The sequence below is a fragment of the Leptodactylus fuscus genome, chromosome 2, assembly GCF_031893055.1.
Source record: "Leptodactylus fuscus isolate aLepFus1 chromosome 2, aLepFus1.hap2, whole genome shotgun sequence".
Lineage (NCBI taxonomy): Eukaryota > Metazoa > Chordata > Amphibia > Anura > Leptodactylidae > Leptodactylus > Leptodactylus fuscus.
The window spans coordinates 242,219,514-242,236,679 of record NC_134266.1 but is presented as its reverse complement, the minus strand read 5'-3'; the positions used below and the strand labels follow the sequence as shown (position 1 = coordinate 242,236,679).

General features: G+C 40.9%; 1 protein-coding gene across 6 annotated transcripts in view; it reads left to right on the top strand.

Annotated features, from left to right (window-relative positions):
* The window catches only part of NBEA (neurobeachin), a 561,077-nt gene that overhangs the window by 322,712 nt on the left and 221,199 nt on the right, over window positions 1-17,166 (top strand). For all 6 annotated transcript variants that reach the window (XM_075265947.1, XM_075265948.1, XM_075265946.1 and 3 more), the window contains 2 exons: window positions 10,098-10,162; window positions 17,111-17,166. The exon at window positions 17,111-17,166 is cut by the window's right edge and continues 53 nt beyond it. In XM_075265947.1, the coding sequence (XP_075122048.1) occupies window positions 10,098-10,162; window positions 17,111-17,166 (121 nt within the window). The remainder of the gene's footprint in view (window positions 1-10,097; window positions 10,163-17,110) is intronic.

The window sequence follows — 17,166 nt, the reverse complement described above, 5'->3', positions numbered from 1 at the left end:
TGCTGGGGCCCCCAGTGCTGCAAGAGGGCTAATTTTCATACCGAGAGAAACCAGGATTGTAGGTGAATGGTGGAGCGGAGAAGACGACAGACGGTAGGAGATGAATAACCTTTCTTGAGGCTATTCCGACGTGGTACCTAGAAAAAATGTCGTCGGAATGATAGGATTATACTCGAGGGGGGGTCTGACCCCCGAGTATAATAATAGTGTTTGTGGGGCCCGTGGCGCCACTTACTGATCCCGGCCCCTGCCAGGATCGGTAAATAAATAGGGCCCGTTAGCAGCTGGAGTTACGCCAGCCAGTATTGGCCTGTTAAGAAAAAAAACAAAAAACACAGCAGTAGTGGCTGTCGCTGGGCTCCTAATTTCCCGGGCCCTGTGGCAGCCGCTACCCCTGCTATCCCGGTAGTTACGCCACTGACTGACGTGTATGAGAGATCCCTGAAAACTGATCCTAGTCCGATGCCATAGGGCCCACATGGTTTAATGCCTTTTTCACAGCTATTTCTCTTCCTAGTTGTGTGAATATAGCCTAAATCTGTGGAAGAACTCTGACCTTATCCCAGATCTGCAATTTTTTGGAACACGTAAGCCTTAAGATGAATCCATCAATGACAAATAGTCAGAAGTTTAGGCATGTTAGTGACAGATATAATCAGAAATAGTGGAACAGTAGTATTAAGCGGGAAATATGGTGATTTTATTTACAAAAAAAAGTAGCTGCAGGTAAAATTTAGTTTTTTGGGGTATTTTTAGGAAATAGCTGAGCATGTGTTTGTGTTGTAAGTAAATGTGTTCTCATGCATGCAAAGAAAACAAGAGTTCCAGCGTTAATGAGGCTATGATAACATATTCGCAATCTGATACAAGTTCATTCATAATGAAAAATATCCCTTCCCGGGTAATCTATAAATAAACTACCAGCAGCTCACGTCTCGGATACTTCTCTAAGGAAAACGTGCGGCCTATGGAGATACTTGATTAAATCCAGTTGAGGTTCTGGTTAGCTGGACATTAAAAATGTGACTGAGGATATACACACGAAAGCATCTTAGCGGCTGGAATGGGATAATCAGTGACAGGATGAAGCTTTGTTTGAGCAGGGGCTTCACCCGTGCATTAAAATGAGTTAGACACGCACCGTATTCACAAAAAGTTGATGATCTCCAGATTGGGGTCTCTGAGAGTCTATACTGTTCTCCCTGCAGCTTGTAAATTAAAAACTGTGTGTTACCATTAAAGGGCTTGTCCAACTTCTAAAAATATTTCACACAACTGCAAATGGTACAATAGTCTCCTCTACAGGCAGCACGGTGGCACTGATACCTTGCAGCGCTGGGGTCCTTGGTTCCAATCTGACCAAAGGCAACATCTGCATGGAGTTTGTATGTTCTCCTTGTGGCTCCTCTAGGTACTCCGATTTCCTTCCATATGCTAAAAATAGGATAAGTGCCTGTATGACAGCCAATAACGCCACTATTCCACAATGCTCTCTGCACATTGAGTCCATTGGTAAGAAAAGTGCCTTAGGCCCCTTCACACGGCGTAAGTGCTCGGCTCATTCCAAGCCGTACACGTGAGCGCTTCTAAACACTTCCCATTCACTTCAATGGGAGCGCTCATAAAGCCGGGTTTACGAGCGCTCCCATTGAAGTGAATGGGAAGTGTTTAGAAGCGCTCGCGTGTACGGCTCAGAATGAGCCGAGCGCTTACACCGTGTGAAGGGGCCCAAATGGTTGTCTATGTCATATTTTACCATATCTGAGCAGTGGCTGCAGCGATCACAGGACACGGCAAATCCTGTACATGACATCATGGCACAGTACTGCTTGGTTGTGGTGGTCACATACTGGCCGCTCATAAAAGTAGTATTGGCATTGAAGAGCGGAAGCTTTATAAAACTGTTGTCCTGAGCTACCAAGCGCATACAATAGTAATAGTGAAATATGATATAGAAGCTGTGCTGTGATTGGTTACTATGGACAATGAAGCCTGTTCTCATTTTAGAAAATGTCATAAATCTCCCCCCAGAATTCTCCTCCATCGTGTAGATGAAACCACCAAATCACTACTCACACCAATGTCAACATATACTGTATACTCACAGATCTTCCAATAGTCACATTATAGCATTTATATGATATGACTATGATAGAAATTATATTATATGATATGACTATGATAGAAATTATATTATATGATATGGCTGTGATAGAAATTATATGATATGGCTGTGATATAATAAACTATATTTTATTGTATAGTTTATTACACAGCTTCCATGATGTCATGTGGCCAGTAGCATAACCAAAGCCTTGTAGGCCCCGATGCAATCTTTTGTCCGGGCCCCCTACCTCATCCCTACAGCGAATTCTTGATAGTGATGGTTACGGGTGCTAAGGAGTGTGGTTAGGGGGATCTGTGGGTCTCTTTGGCTTATAGGCCAGATGGAAGATGCCAGTGCTTATGTGCCGCCTGGGCCCCGGTGCGACTGGACCCTCTGCACCCCTTGAAGTTACACCCTGCATGCTGCACATCTTCTGTCCAGACTAGAACAACTTTTCTTGTAGTCTTTCGCAGGTCTGAAGACATTTTTCATGCATATTCTAAAATATTATAATGTTCAGACCTGTAATATTGATAACTGAAGTGTATGAAGTAGTTGCATTGTGTTATAGTAGTAGTAGCGGGAGTATTATTAGGTTACCTTGTTATCAGGAATCTAATAGTGGGACGTATAGCACATACTATTGTATCAGCAGCCCATTCAGTCACCTCTTAGGATCTCTTCTGCTAACAGAAAGCAAATGACATTAAATGTATTTGTGTACATTGGATTTCCCATGTCTTAGACCAGACACGAAAGTCCATGGACACATCTCCCTCCAACATTTTTTTTTTTTTTGCAAACCATAAGCAGAGGAATTAGGTTACTGTATATGTTCAGAAAGGAAGAGGAAATGCCAAGTTTGTTTTTCTTTAAATTACTACAGCAAATTAGATACTTTTATGCCCTTTAAGATGGAAATTCCATGTTAACGACTGTAGATTAGCAAAAATGTCAGATTTTCTTCTCTCTGTTATCTCGGCTCCTGAATAAATGTAGCATTGCCAGAGGCTCCTTTTTGAGGTATGGTCTAAATTTACGTGAAATATCAGATTACGAGTGTCTGAAGTTACATGTCATAGATAATTCACTTCATATGGACTGCCTTTCAGGCTATACAGGACCCACAATCAGGACTTATTTACCCAATGAAAATCTAGGTGAATGAAAAATATACTTTTTGTGTTTCAGAAGTCCTGTACAAAGCAGCCAATCTTTGATTTCGCCGTCTCCCATCATTTGATCTTGTTTTTTCTTTGACCAGGTTCTTAGAGTTTAGAACATTTATAGGTTTTTTTGGGCATTGTCATCTTGATAATGTGAGGATTTCCTTTAACTTAAGCTGGAAAGCATTCACAAGAAATAATTTATGGTTGATTTTAAATTCTATTTTCCATATGTAAATATTAATGGATATCATATTAGTCTTTGATCATCATATCCAGTTGTATTCTGAAGGGTATGCCTGGTTAGAATTTTTACAATTAATTTATTTTGGGGTATTTTTGGTATATCAGGAACTGGCGTAGATTTCATGTATAGTACACAACAGTTTTTTGGCATGGGTTATAATAAATTTGTCAGGGCAAGGAATCCCTAGCACTATATTCCATGATAGGTACATTGACTATTTTGCCTAGGCATCTTCTCTATCACTATAGTAAGGGTACTTTCTCACTGCAATTGATTTCCATATATATATATAGAGAGAGAGAGAGAGAGTAAATCCATGTAGCGAATTGCAGCTATGAGAAAAGCACTGCAGAAAAAAATCATATAAAAAACATGTTGTGTAATTCATTGGGCTTTTGCTTTGTCCGCCCCCCCTTCCTCTATTCAACATATAGGAAAACCACTTACAATTCTACAGCTGAGGGTTGGTTCACACTTGCGTATGTATTCCGTCTGGGGAGAGTCCACATGGAGACCCCCGGACAGAATACAATCGCAATTGCAAGCACTGTGCTGTGCTGTCGAAGCAAACGGACCCCATAGACTATAATGGGGTCCGTGTGCTTGCCACGCACTGCCTGCACAAATCATTTGTGTGGACAGTGCACGGCAAGCACACAGACCCCATTATAGTCTATGGGGTCTGTGCGCTTTGACAGCACAGTGCTTGCAGTTGCGATTGTATTCCATCCAGGGGGGGGTCTCCATGCGGACTGTCCCCGGATTGAATACATGTGCTAGTGTGAACCAAGGGTAAAATTCACATGCCTTATATTTAAAAAACACACTTGTTTTTGAAAACGCAGCTTTTTTGCTGTTCTTTTTTCTCCTCAATGTGTGGATGAGATTAGCTAGGATCTTATTCACTTTGCTGGTTCTGTAAATTGCTGCATTTTCTCCACAGAAGCCAATATTGCTGCATTTCCATAAAGTGGGACCTTAGCCTGATGGCTGCTACTATAGGCCAGGGGTCAGCAACCTTCGGCACTCCAGCTGCTGTAAAATTACAGCTCCCAACATGCTCCATTCACTTCCATAGTAGTTCCAAGAACAGCAGAGTAAGGGTCCATTCACACGGAGTAACGTGCCTCGTGATGTGGCACGTATACGGCATGTGAGACTTTGCACGCCGTAAAAGCTCCCATTGATTTCAATGGGAGCCTGGATCATATACGCCGCGTTATTTTGCAGCCGTGATTTTGCAAAATTTTGCACAAAGTCTCACACACCGTATACGTGCCACATCATGTGACACGTTACTTCGTGTGAATGGACCCTTAGGGTGAATTCACACTGAGTAAACGCTAGCTTATTCTGAACGTAAAACACGTTCAGAATAAGCGGCGTCTAAAGCAGCTCCATTCATTTCTATGGGAGCGGGGATACGAGCGCTCCCCATAGAAATGAATGGGCTGCTTCTTTCACTCCGTGCAGTCCCATTGAAGTGAATGGGGAGTGCCGGCGTGTACGCTCCGGCATGAGCAGAGCTTGCCGTATACGCCGGCACTCCCCATTCACTTCAATGGGACTGCACGGAGTGAAAGAAGCAGCCCATTCATTTCTATGGGGAGCGCTCGTATCCCCGCTCCCATAGAAATGAATGGAGCTGCTTTAGACGCCGCTTATTCTGAACGTGTTTTACGTTCAGAATAAGTTAGCGTTTACTCAGTGTGAATGCACCCTTAGGGTGCATTCACACTACGTAACGCCGGGCGTGTATGAGAGCCGTACACGCCGGCGTTACAGCAGGGCTGCCGAGCACTTCCCATTCACTTCAATGGGAGCGCTCGTAAACGCCGCTGTTACGAGCGCTCCCATTGAAGTGAATGGGAAGTGTTCGGCAGTCTGCTGTAACGCCGGCGTGTACGGCTCTCATACACGCCCGGCGTTACGTAGTGTGAATGCACCCTTAGTGTGCATGCTGGGAGTTGTAGTTTTACAGCTGGAGTGCTGAAGGTTGCCTATCCTTACTATAGACATTCAGTGACCTCTTCTTCCATTGGCTTCCTTTGTTAAAAAATAAAACAATTTGCGTGTATTTATAGACATATACACCAGCCTGACAGAGGCCAATAATAAAGAACGTGATTTTAGGCGCCTTTGGATGTGTTTGTTGCAGCTTTCCTGGTACATCCAGCATGTGGACAGTGCAGAGCACCGCGTGAAAACACCCTCAGGTCTTCACGCCGCTGTATTCTGGAGAATTCCCTCCATTTATGAGGATAAAACATGGTGGAAGCTATAACCTCAGTTATTCTTTGTGTTACATTACAATATGATTTCCTGTATATACAAGTATCATAACCAAACACTGATCTTCAGTAAAAAGCTGTTTTTAAGTGCACTTTTACGAGTCCCACTACACATCACACATGAGAAATCCACACTATCACATGTCTTGTCTCATCAAATGGACAAATGACTCTTGAAACAAAGGAAGAAGGAAGCCATCCCTTACATTTGCATAAGCAACGCTTACGTCTACTTCACGTCAAGAACCTGAAATAATTCCGTTTCCTTTACTTGTAACACTATTAGAAGCTAAAATGCAAATATATATATGTAAAAAAACAAATATAAATCTAAGCCCGACCATGCAAGTACATAAAAAGGAGAATCCGCCTCACAGTCTGCTCAGCCTCTGGACTCTGCAGGTAAAGGGAGTCGGATTATATTTCGGGTTTAGTGGTTCTTTAAGTGAAGGAAGATATTTTTCTTGGCCCGGCCAGTCTTTGTTCTCCTCAGACTGTGTCATGCCTTTGATAACGTTGTTAGTGGTGGATTTTCAAAATAACTCGTGTAGAAATTTGTTTCACTTTTTTTTTTCTCCCATCTTTGATGACTAGCAGATCTAGAGCTCGCTTCAAGAAAAATCCTGTCTTCTCTCAGATTCTATAGTTATCTGTAATTGCTTCCAGTTGCTGCTCCTAAGGTTGTCTTAACCCTTCGGCAACTATAGCAACTGAATGTTGCGTTGATTTCTTTATTAAAACAAATGGCTACGTGAGGATGAATTTAGGATCCCGATTTAAATATTTACATCACATTGGCTTCCATATGTCAGCTGGATTTTCTTATGTATTGCAAAAGTGCCACCTTATTCCAGTGAAGGTATGGAAGAAATTGTCTGCAGGCTGCGAACAATTGGCCCCGCACATTTGTCAAGTTTTGTTTTCTTCTGACCTTTACTCGCTTTAACAGGAACCATAACTGCAATAAGGAATGAAGGAAAATCTGATTTGGTATTTTGTGCAGCAAAGACATAATGACGCAACCGGAGTCCTATCTGTGCTTCCAAGTAACAGCCCTGGAAAACTGCATTAGAGATGAGGATTATCTAAAATATCTCAAATTGCTAACACATTGCAGATAGTTAAAGCCATATACATGGAGATCCAGGTATAGTCACAAACATAGGCTTCAATGAACATCTTAAGGGTAAGTTCACACAGGGTTTTTTGGTCAGGATTTTGAGGCCGTATCCGCCTCAAAATCCTGACCAAAAAGACGGCTCCCATTGAAATCAATGGGAGCCAGTCAGTTCTTTTTTCCAGGAGCTGTGGACACTCCCTCATCCCGACTAGGCCCATTCATTGGGCCTAATCCGGTGCGGAGTGGGTGACTAGATCCTGTCGCGGCTACCTGTATTTTGGACCGGAACCTGAGGCAACCTCTGTCTCAGATTCCAGTTCAAAATACCCTGTGTGAACCCGGCGAAAGAGGGTAGAAACTCGACATCAATAATCTGCTCCATGTTCATACAGATTCTTTATTTCTAGGCCTGTGTACACATTTGTAAGTACTTTTATGTGGCATCAATGTATCCAAGATAACAAATTTAAGAACATTTTGCAAATAGCATTTATTCAGATTTCCCTACCATTTTCTGTATACAGCATCCATGCTAGTAGTAATAGCAGCTCTACTTAAAGCAGTAGGCCACACAAGAATACAAATTAATAATATTAATAAGATTAATAATAGTTAAAGTGGTTTTCTGGCGCCAGATCAAATTTTAATACTGATGACCTATCCACAGGATAGATCATCACTATGTAATCTGTTGGGGTCCGACACCCACACCCCCACAGAGAAGCTGTTCTAGTTCAAGTAATAGGGAATGGTGAAACAGTTCACTAGAAGCACCACCATGCAGTGGACATGGCTGATTCACCTCCTCTATTATTTGAATAGGAGCGGTTCTGCACGCAACGCCCATCCAGTTGCAGCTTCTAGTACCAGAACAGCTGATCTGTGCGGGATGAGGGTGTCAGATCCCGATAGATCACATACAGTAGATAGGCCATCAATATGAAAATTCAGTTTGGGTCCAGTAAACCCCTTTTAAAGATTATTTTTATCTTCTAAGACAACACAGTAACAAAAGTTTTTTCATTAGATGCTTCATACATTTGGGGGGAATTTCTCAAGCTCTGCCCTGCAGAATTTTGCCATTAAAAAAGTGGGGATAAAGTGTGTTTGGTTACCCAGGCTATCTGTCTGTACAATGGATTTATTAAACGTGACTTCATACAAAGTTGTAATGTCACTATATTAGAAACAAAGACGTAGAAAGTGGGCTAACATCCTAGGATAGAAGTGTTAGGCTTCTAGAGGTGGCAGATTTATCAAACACCATGGACAGAGGACTTTCCTCTCTGCCGCTTTCACTTTTGAAACAGCAGAAGCCTGGTGGGTCCCATTATAGACAATGGGGTCTACTGACGTTTTTGTGTAACCCTTATTTCAACCCTTGTTCTCCGTCATTCGGGTACTTTGGCGGACCCAAACAATGGAGAGCCCATAGCACATATGAACCTAGCATTAGACTTCATCTAAACTGACTCCAAAAATTCCTCTTGTGATAAATCCCCCGCACTGTGTCACAACCTGAAATTGCTATATGGTAAACAGCATAGCTTCCTTGTGGATGGCATCAAGTAGAGATTTTGAAAATTTTACATTACACAAAGTTATTTTTTTGCACAAAAGTAATACCCCTGTAATAGTGTCTGTTCACACTGCCGAAATAATTTTTTTAACGAGATCTGTTTGGACTAGTTCACACGGGGTTCTGCGTGAACACATTCCGTCGGTGCAGTACATCGGCATCCCATCGTGGCTTTCTGCTCCGGATTAGGCCCAAATGAATGGGCCTAGTCTGGAGGGTGTTGTCGCGAGGCGGACGCCGCGGCTGAATCAGCCACACAATCCACCTGAAGAAAGGGCAACACGGTGGCTCAGTGGTTAGCACTGCAGGCTTGCAGCACTGGAGTCCTGGGTTCGAATCCCGCCAGGACCAACATCTGCAAAGAGTTTGTATGTTCTCCCCGTGTTTGCGTGGATTTCCTCCCATTCTACAAAAGACATACTGATAGGAGAAAAAAAAATGTAGATTGTGATCCCTATATGGGGCTCACAATCTACATATATAAAAAAAATAAAAAAATCCGCCTGAAGAAAGGGCAGCTCGCTTCTTTTTTCTGCTAGCGGGAACAAATGGCTAGCGGAAAAAAGAACGCTAGTGGTCTATGTAGACCTCTATTGTGAGGGGGTGGATTCCACATCAAAATCCGCCCCCTCTTGCCCTGTGTGAACTAGCCCTTAGGTCTTCTATAATACTACATCTCATGGCATCACATGGCAGATGGGGGAGGCGACAATACTGAGCTCTGAGGTATCTAGGTTTCAGTAATGAGTTAATATGATAAAGCCGTTTTAGGCTGAGCCCACTCATTATGGAAACATTGCATTTTTTTCTTTTTCTTTTTTTTTTTAAAACCAGTAGATTTAGCAGCTGAGAGTGGGGGCGCACCCTTGCACCCTCTGATATTGTACAATTGGTGTTGATAACGCCAGATTGTGTAGGGTAACACCCCTTTGACTTAAGCAGGGATGACAGCCAATTGTCAAATTTTTCATACATTTTTAGAAAGAGTAACAGAGGAATGACAGAATTCAGAGTACTAAGGAAAGATTCTCCAGAATAGACATTTTATGTAAAATACACGTTTTACTAAATCAGACATGTCAGAAGTGGCAACATGTCCTGCTTCATATGGAGAGACTTATGAGCCTTGTTTCCTCCTCCTGCGGACGGGAACGGTTATCAGTCACTGTGGCAGGAAAAGCCGCTCTGTCTATAAAGCCATGAAAATACTGGACTAGATATTCCCAAGCTAGACTACATTCCTTTACTTGCCACCATGTTGGATGTGTAAGAGACATGACAGCTACTGTAATACCGCATTGGTGAAGCCTTAATGGGGTGTGTGCGTTGTAATGGCTTTTATAATGGCTTTAGAATTCTTTGCTTGCTGAAGTATAATAAAAGCAGTGACTTATGGCTAAGACTAATGGCTGTTTATCATCAGATACGTCAAATGTCTACATTGTCTCACTGCAAGCTACAAGCCTGTACAAGGCATACATACAACTCTCTCAGTTCTAAATGTGTTATACTGGTGTATGAATGAGTAACAAATATATATATTTGTATATGTTTGGAGAATACCAGTAATTGATATTTTTCTTCTAGGAATGGCAAAACTCCATTCAGAAGAACGCTGGTCTGGCTTTTATTGAACTCATCAATGAAGGAAGGTAATGTATATGTCTTTATTTCAAGCTTTGCTACAAAATATATATGCAACACATGTATGTATCTAATATACATGTATATATAATGTGTGTTTTATTTATATATATATATATATATATATATATATATATATATATATATATATGTCTATTAAATTACAAAACAATAGGCAGTTTTCCACAAAGCTCTGGAAGGTCTCTAATGTTTTCTACCATCTTAACCTAGTAACATTGTTTCACACTGAGAAAGTAGGGGAAAGCAATCTGCAGATCCATCTGCTCTTCCATCTGCTTTGGGCAGAGCTGCTCCACTTGCCGCATTTACACTTCACTGTAATCATCAGCGCATAGGAAACAATATTGCAGTTGAAAGACCTGGTGCTGTCCAAGGTGCTACTTCAATCACTGAGCTGGATAGTCTTATAGAAGGTAAAAAGATCCTATAGGCAACCTATAGTTCTAAGAAGAAAATATAATGTCACATAATACAGGTGACAGTGCCACTGTGTACTATCCTTCACTGCAAAACAACCATTCATGAAAATTATCTTCCCCGAGTTTATGCTGACGGTGTAATATAGTATGTTCTTATTACTTACATAGCACCAGCATATTCTTTTGTGTTGTACGCAGATTGTAATCGCTCACATCAGTCACTTTCCCACTCAGGTTCACAATATTATTCCCCTCTCAACTTTTCATTTATCAGTATAATATTAGATATATCATGTATTGCTAATGATTATATGATATAATACATATGTACTGGGGATTGGTGAATGAGGTCAGCCTGTACACAGCAGTGGGACACAGGAGTCATTTTGGTATTAATAACTATGAATATATTTATAATACAAATAGGTATAAATTTTCTATTCACATGTTTGTGAATATTTGTATAAATCTTACGTTCTGACACACAGACCAGCAGCTTCACATAGGCACTACAGGAGCAGGACTTCACAGATCACTTTTTAGGTTTGTCCATCTCCTGTTTTACTATCGCACGGGAAGGAAAGGGACAGCCCTCCAAAAATTATCTTTTTAGGTTGCAGCGCTGGAGTCCTCGGTTCAAATCCCGCTAGGAACATCTGCAAGGAGTTTGTATGTTCTCCCCGTGTTTACATGAATTTCTGCCCATTCTACAAAGGCATACTGATAGGGAAAAAAATGTACATTGTCAGCCCTATATGGGGCTCACAATCTACTTAAAAAAAGCATTATAAAACCCACCTCAGCTGCTGAAGAACATCATAGTTGACATCTTAGGGTGCGTTCACACGATGTAACGTGCCGCATGATCTGGCACGTATACGGCGTGTGAGAGTTTGATTTCAATGGGAGTTAGGATCGTATATGCCGCGTTATTTTGCGGACATGAAGTCGGACTTGCAGGACTTTGTGTTCGGTTTAAAAAAAAAAACAAAACTGTTTCGCCACAGAGAGCATAAAACACTCACCGGCGCTCACAGCCGGACTCGGCATGACAGGTTTCCGTCTTCTGCATGCAGAAGACGGAAACTGAAAGCGGAGACCCGAATGCTAGTGTGAACCCAGCGTCATCTGAAGCAGAATACCATAAATCACACCTCAGCTTCTGTATACAATTACAATCCACAACTCAGTTGCTTCAGTACATGATAATACCCACCACTAGGGCTGCAGAATAGTATAACGCACAACCTCATAATTCCCACATCATTTGCTGCAGAACATTATAATACTCCCCTCAGCAAGTTCACAATCTCATAATATACACCTCAAGTTCTGCAGAACATTGGAATTGCCAGGGATCCTAATACGCTATAGCTGAGGTGTATATAATAATATACTGCTCCTTTACTATAAATTACCAGTAACCTTGGGGTTCCATGACCTGGATCACTATACTTGACCTGCAACCTTTATATTGTCAGATAACTCCTTATTGCCTTCCATTATTCTCATGTAATGTACAGTAGAAGGGAGATAATCCCATAGATTATAATGTATGGTTTACATAGTATTTCTATACTTCATTGATTTTCTTTCCTTACCAACTCAGAGCAGAAGTGTGTGGTCAATGTCATCATTAACCTATGAGATTGCTTTTAGCCTCTTAGTGCTGGGAGAACAGATGCAGACATGGGAAGGATAAAGCACATTTGTCTGGTTGTAATCCAATCCACAAGCCCTGCACAGTCAGTCAGTGGTATGAAATATTCCATCCTAAATTACCCCAAAACACAGATAATTAGGCCTTTAATTCTGGACGTTTGTGATAAGACGTTTACAAAGCAACAAAAATCTGCCCTCCTATGGTCGAAAAACGTAAAATATTTATGAGCCTCTACATAGTGTTTAATCCGGTAACTTTCCGTATCGAGTTTTGAAAGCATTAAAAACACCAATTATTTAATTTTAAAGAGAGTATCGAGAAGGCGAAGGAGAAAGCCTTAGCGTCTTCTCCAGCCTTACATACGCAGCACACTTGTTGATACAATCTCTATCTTACATAAGTGGAAAGGAAATGAGCGGAGGATAGTTGTGAGAGCAGGAAACAAGGATCTTACTGCTTGCATTACATTTCCGCAAGCCCTTGTGGGGATTCTGATAGGAATCTGAAGGGGAGAAATTGTTATAAATATTTATTCTTCCCGGCTACCACTCTTGTGAATGCAGTTCATCAATCATAGCCCGGCAATGTAATTGTGCGCTTGTCAACAATTAACGGGACATAAACAGTTGATGAATGGCCGCTTAAATTGAAGTGTTCCCAAGGACAGGCTGAAATTATAGACTAGGTCGTTCCAAATATTACAACAAAAGGATTGCTATAATTAAAACAAAGCAAGGTTAATGAGATGTAAAATTGCATATAATGTCTGCACTATGATGGCCGCGTCCAGCAAATCAAGTGTCAGCCAGAAGAATTTCACACATTCACGAGTGTAGCTAAAGCTAGATAAAGGCGGCACGGTTTTTAGGGATTTGTGTTAAAAACTTTAATTGTACACGGCGAATAAATGTAACTTTAGATTGTCCAGCGATGTTAAAATGTCTAGGGCATGTGAAATGCAAATATTTGTAAAGGTTTTAGACTTTAGTGAAATGTTCACAAAAATAGGGAAACAAAAAGATAATGGAAAAGTTACTTAGATACGATAGATGGGAGATTGCCGTGTATACTCGAGTATAAGCCAAATTTTTAAGCACAGTTTTTGTGTTGAAAAAGCCCCCCTTGGCTTATACTCGAGTCAACCCAAAAAATTTTTTAAGAAGGTTTAAAAAATATAATAAAAAAACTAAATAAAAGTTCTAAATCCCTCCTTTCCCTAGAATACATAAAAAGGTAGAAAATGACTGTGAAACACAAACACATTAGGTATCCCTGTGTCTGACAGTGCCCGGTCTACTGAATATAGGGGATCTGCAGGGCTCCTGTTCCGTCGGGAAGGGGTTAATAGAAGCACTGCAGATATCCTGTATTCAGTCAGGCTGAATTCCAATTGGGGGGGGGAAAAAAAAAAAAAACAGTCCTCAAGCTCAGGGAAGACAGACAACCAAAACACCCCCTCCCCTTTCCCAGCACCCAGCAACTACTGCACCCAAAAACCATTTTAATTTTTGAAATTTTCCAGTAGCTGCTACATCCCCCCCCCCTCGGCTTATACTTGAGTCAATAAGTTTTCCCAGTTTTTTGTGGTAAAATTAGGGGGGTCAGCTTATACTCGGGGATATACGGTAGATGAAATACTGGTAAGTACAGAGAGAGGAGATAGAAATGGCCAGATAGATAGCCATATGTAGAAAGGTAGAAGCGTAGATGAGTAAGAAGAGCTAGGTTTAAAGGATAAAGATAAAAATAGAGAGATCTATAGATAAATGGTTAGATATAGTAGATTTAATAGACTGTAATAAGTATAGACTCCAGCAGATGACTTTGTGCCTTGCCTGTGATGTCGGCATTGTTACATGTTCTTTTGGTTTTTCGAACAAGGAACTGCAATGGCCACAAGAGGTGCACAGGAGCCGTCCTCCGTGTACACGGATTGTGTCATTATAAGATGGTGCGGAGTGATACAGTCTGTTAGGCAAGTGAAATTGGGTGACACATCCTAAACATGGCAAACCACGTTGACACACACAATCGGGAGTAGTTTGTACATTCACAACATTGAGCCATGTGCCAGATGTATATGCTACAGGTTTTCTATTGACCTCTCCCCATTGATCTTAAAGGCTATCATGGTGCACAGGGCAGCAATAGAGTGGAGAACTATCCTCTTCATCACCCACTCCCTTTAGTCTCAGATGCAATGATAGCTGGGAATTGGGAGACCGCATGGGCAATGCCTTGAAGAGGCTTCACAAAAGAACGTTGTACCAATCCTACACCCAAGATTATGGTGTGGAGAGGCATAATGTAGAGTGGGGTCCCACTAGGCTTAATTTTAGGTACACAGCTCAGCGATACATTGACTAGTCATGGAACCAGTAGGACGTCAATTTCTCTAAAGTGTCCCAGGAGCCGTCAACAGGACAACGCTCTGTGAATGGTACTCATGCTACTGTGAACAGTCTGTGTGGCCTGAGTGTGGCACGTCTGCAGCATCTCTGGATTTGTCTACCATTGAACCCATCTAGGATGTCATTGGTCACCATCTGCCAAAAGCCAATCTTAATCATTTGTGTGCCCAAGGACATATAGTAGGGCAGAATATTCCATCTAATATTATTTAATATACACATGGATATCATGCCAAGGCACCTGAGCGCATGGATATTTATACATGGCGCTCATACTCAATACTGCAAAATTGATGATGCTCATACTCAATACTGAAACATTGAGATGGTTTGAATATTTAGTGTATATATATATATATATATATATATATATATATATATATATATATATGCATAGATCTACATATGGATACATAGAGATATATACATATTGTAATGTATATAGTATATGTAATGTATATAGTGCATACTTAGTTTTGCAATGTAATATATATCTCTATAATTTGATATATAATTGAATTCTGTAGTGTATATATATATATATATATATATATATATATACAGTCCTATGAAAAAGTTTGGGCACCCCTATTAATCTTAATCATTTTTAGTTCTAAATATTTTGGTGTTTGCAACAGCCATTTCAGTTTGATATATCTAATAACTGATGGACACAGAAATATTTCAGGATTGAAATGAGGTTTATTGTACTAACAGAAAATGTGCAATATGCATTAAACCAAAATTTGACTGGTGCAAAAGTATGTGCACCCTTATCATTTTATTGATTTGAATACTCCTAACTACTTTTTACTGACTTACTGAAGCACATAATTGGTTTTGTAACCTCACTGAGCTTTGAATTTCATAGCCAGGTGTATCCAATCATGAGAAATGGTATTTAAGGTGGCCAATTGCAAGTTGTTCTCCTATTTGAATCTCCTCTGAAGAGCGGCATCATGGGCTACTCAAAACAACTCTCAAATGATCTGAAAACAAAGATTGTCCAACATAGTTGTTCAGGGGAAGGATACAAAAAGTTGTCTCAGAGATTTAACTTGTCAGTTTCCACTGTGAGGAACATAGTAAGGAAATGGAAGACCACAGGGACAGTTCTTGTTAAGCCCAGAAGTGGCAGGCCAAGAAATATATCAGAAAGGCAGAGAAGAAGAATGGTGAGAACAGTCAAGGACAATCCACAGACCACCTCCAAAGAGCTGCAGCATCATCTTGCTGCAGATGGTGTCACTGTGCATCGGTCAACTATACAGCGCACTTTGCACAAATAGAAGCTGTATGGGAGAGTGATGAGAAAGAAGCCGTTTCTGCAAGCACGCCACAAATAGAGTTGCCTGAGGTATGAAAAAGCACATTTGGACAAGGCAGCTTCATTTTGGAAGAAGGTCCTGTGGACTGATGAAACAAAGATTGAGTTGTTTGGTCATACAAAAAGGCGTTATGCATGGCGTCCAAAAAAAAACAGCATTACAAGAAAAACACATGCTACCCACTGTAAAATTTGGTGGAGGTTCCATCATGCTTTGGGGCTGTGTGGCCAATGCCGGCACCAGGAATCTTGTTAAAGTTGAGGGTCGCAAGGATTCCACTCAGTATCGGCAGATTCTTCAGAATAATGTTCAAGAATCAGTGACAAAGTTGAAGTTACCCCGGGGATGGATATTTCAGCAAGACAATGATCCAAAACACCGCTCCAAATCCTCAGGCATTCATGCAGAGGAACAATTACAATGTTCTGGAATGGCCATCCCAGTCCCCAGACCTGAATATCATTGAACATCTGTGGGATGATCTGAAGCGGGCTGTCCATGCTCGGCGACCATCAAACTTAACTGAACTTGAATTGTTTTGTAAAGAGGAATGGTCCACAATACCTTCATCCAGGATCCAGGAACTGATTAAAAGCTACAGGAAGCGACTAGAGGCTGTTATCTTTGCAAAAGGAGGATCTACTAAATATTAATGTCACTTTTCTGTTGAGGTGCCCATACTTTTGCACCAGTCAAATTTTGGTTTAATGCATATTGCACATTTTCTGTTAGTACAATAAACCTCATTTCAATCCTGAAATATTACTGTGTCCATCAGTTATTAGATATATAAAACTGAAATGGCTGCTGCAAACACCAAAATATTTAGAACTAAAAATGATTAAGATTAATAGGGGTGCCCAAACTTTTTCATAGCACTGTATATATATATATATATATATATATATATATATATATATATATGAATAATCTTGAAGCTTGCCGTCCCATCACATCGTTGCACATTTTCCATAGTGTCCTATGGTAATTGCTGTCTGCTAGAGACATGCAGAGTTGTGTGGTGACATGCCGGCTAGTGTATGATGGTGACATGTAGGCTAGTTTCTCATGGATTGTTGTCTTGTCACGCTTTTCTGTGTTTTCTCCCTCCTAGACTGCTGTGCCATGCTATGAAGGATCACATAGTGCGGGTTGCTAATGAAGCGGAGT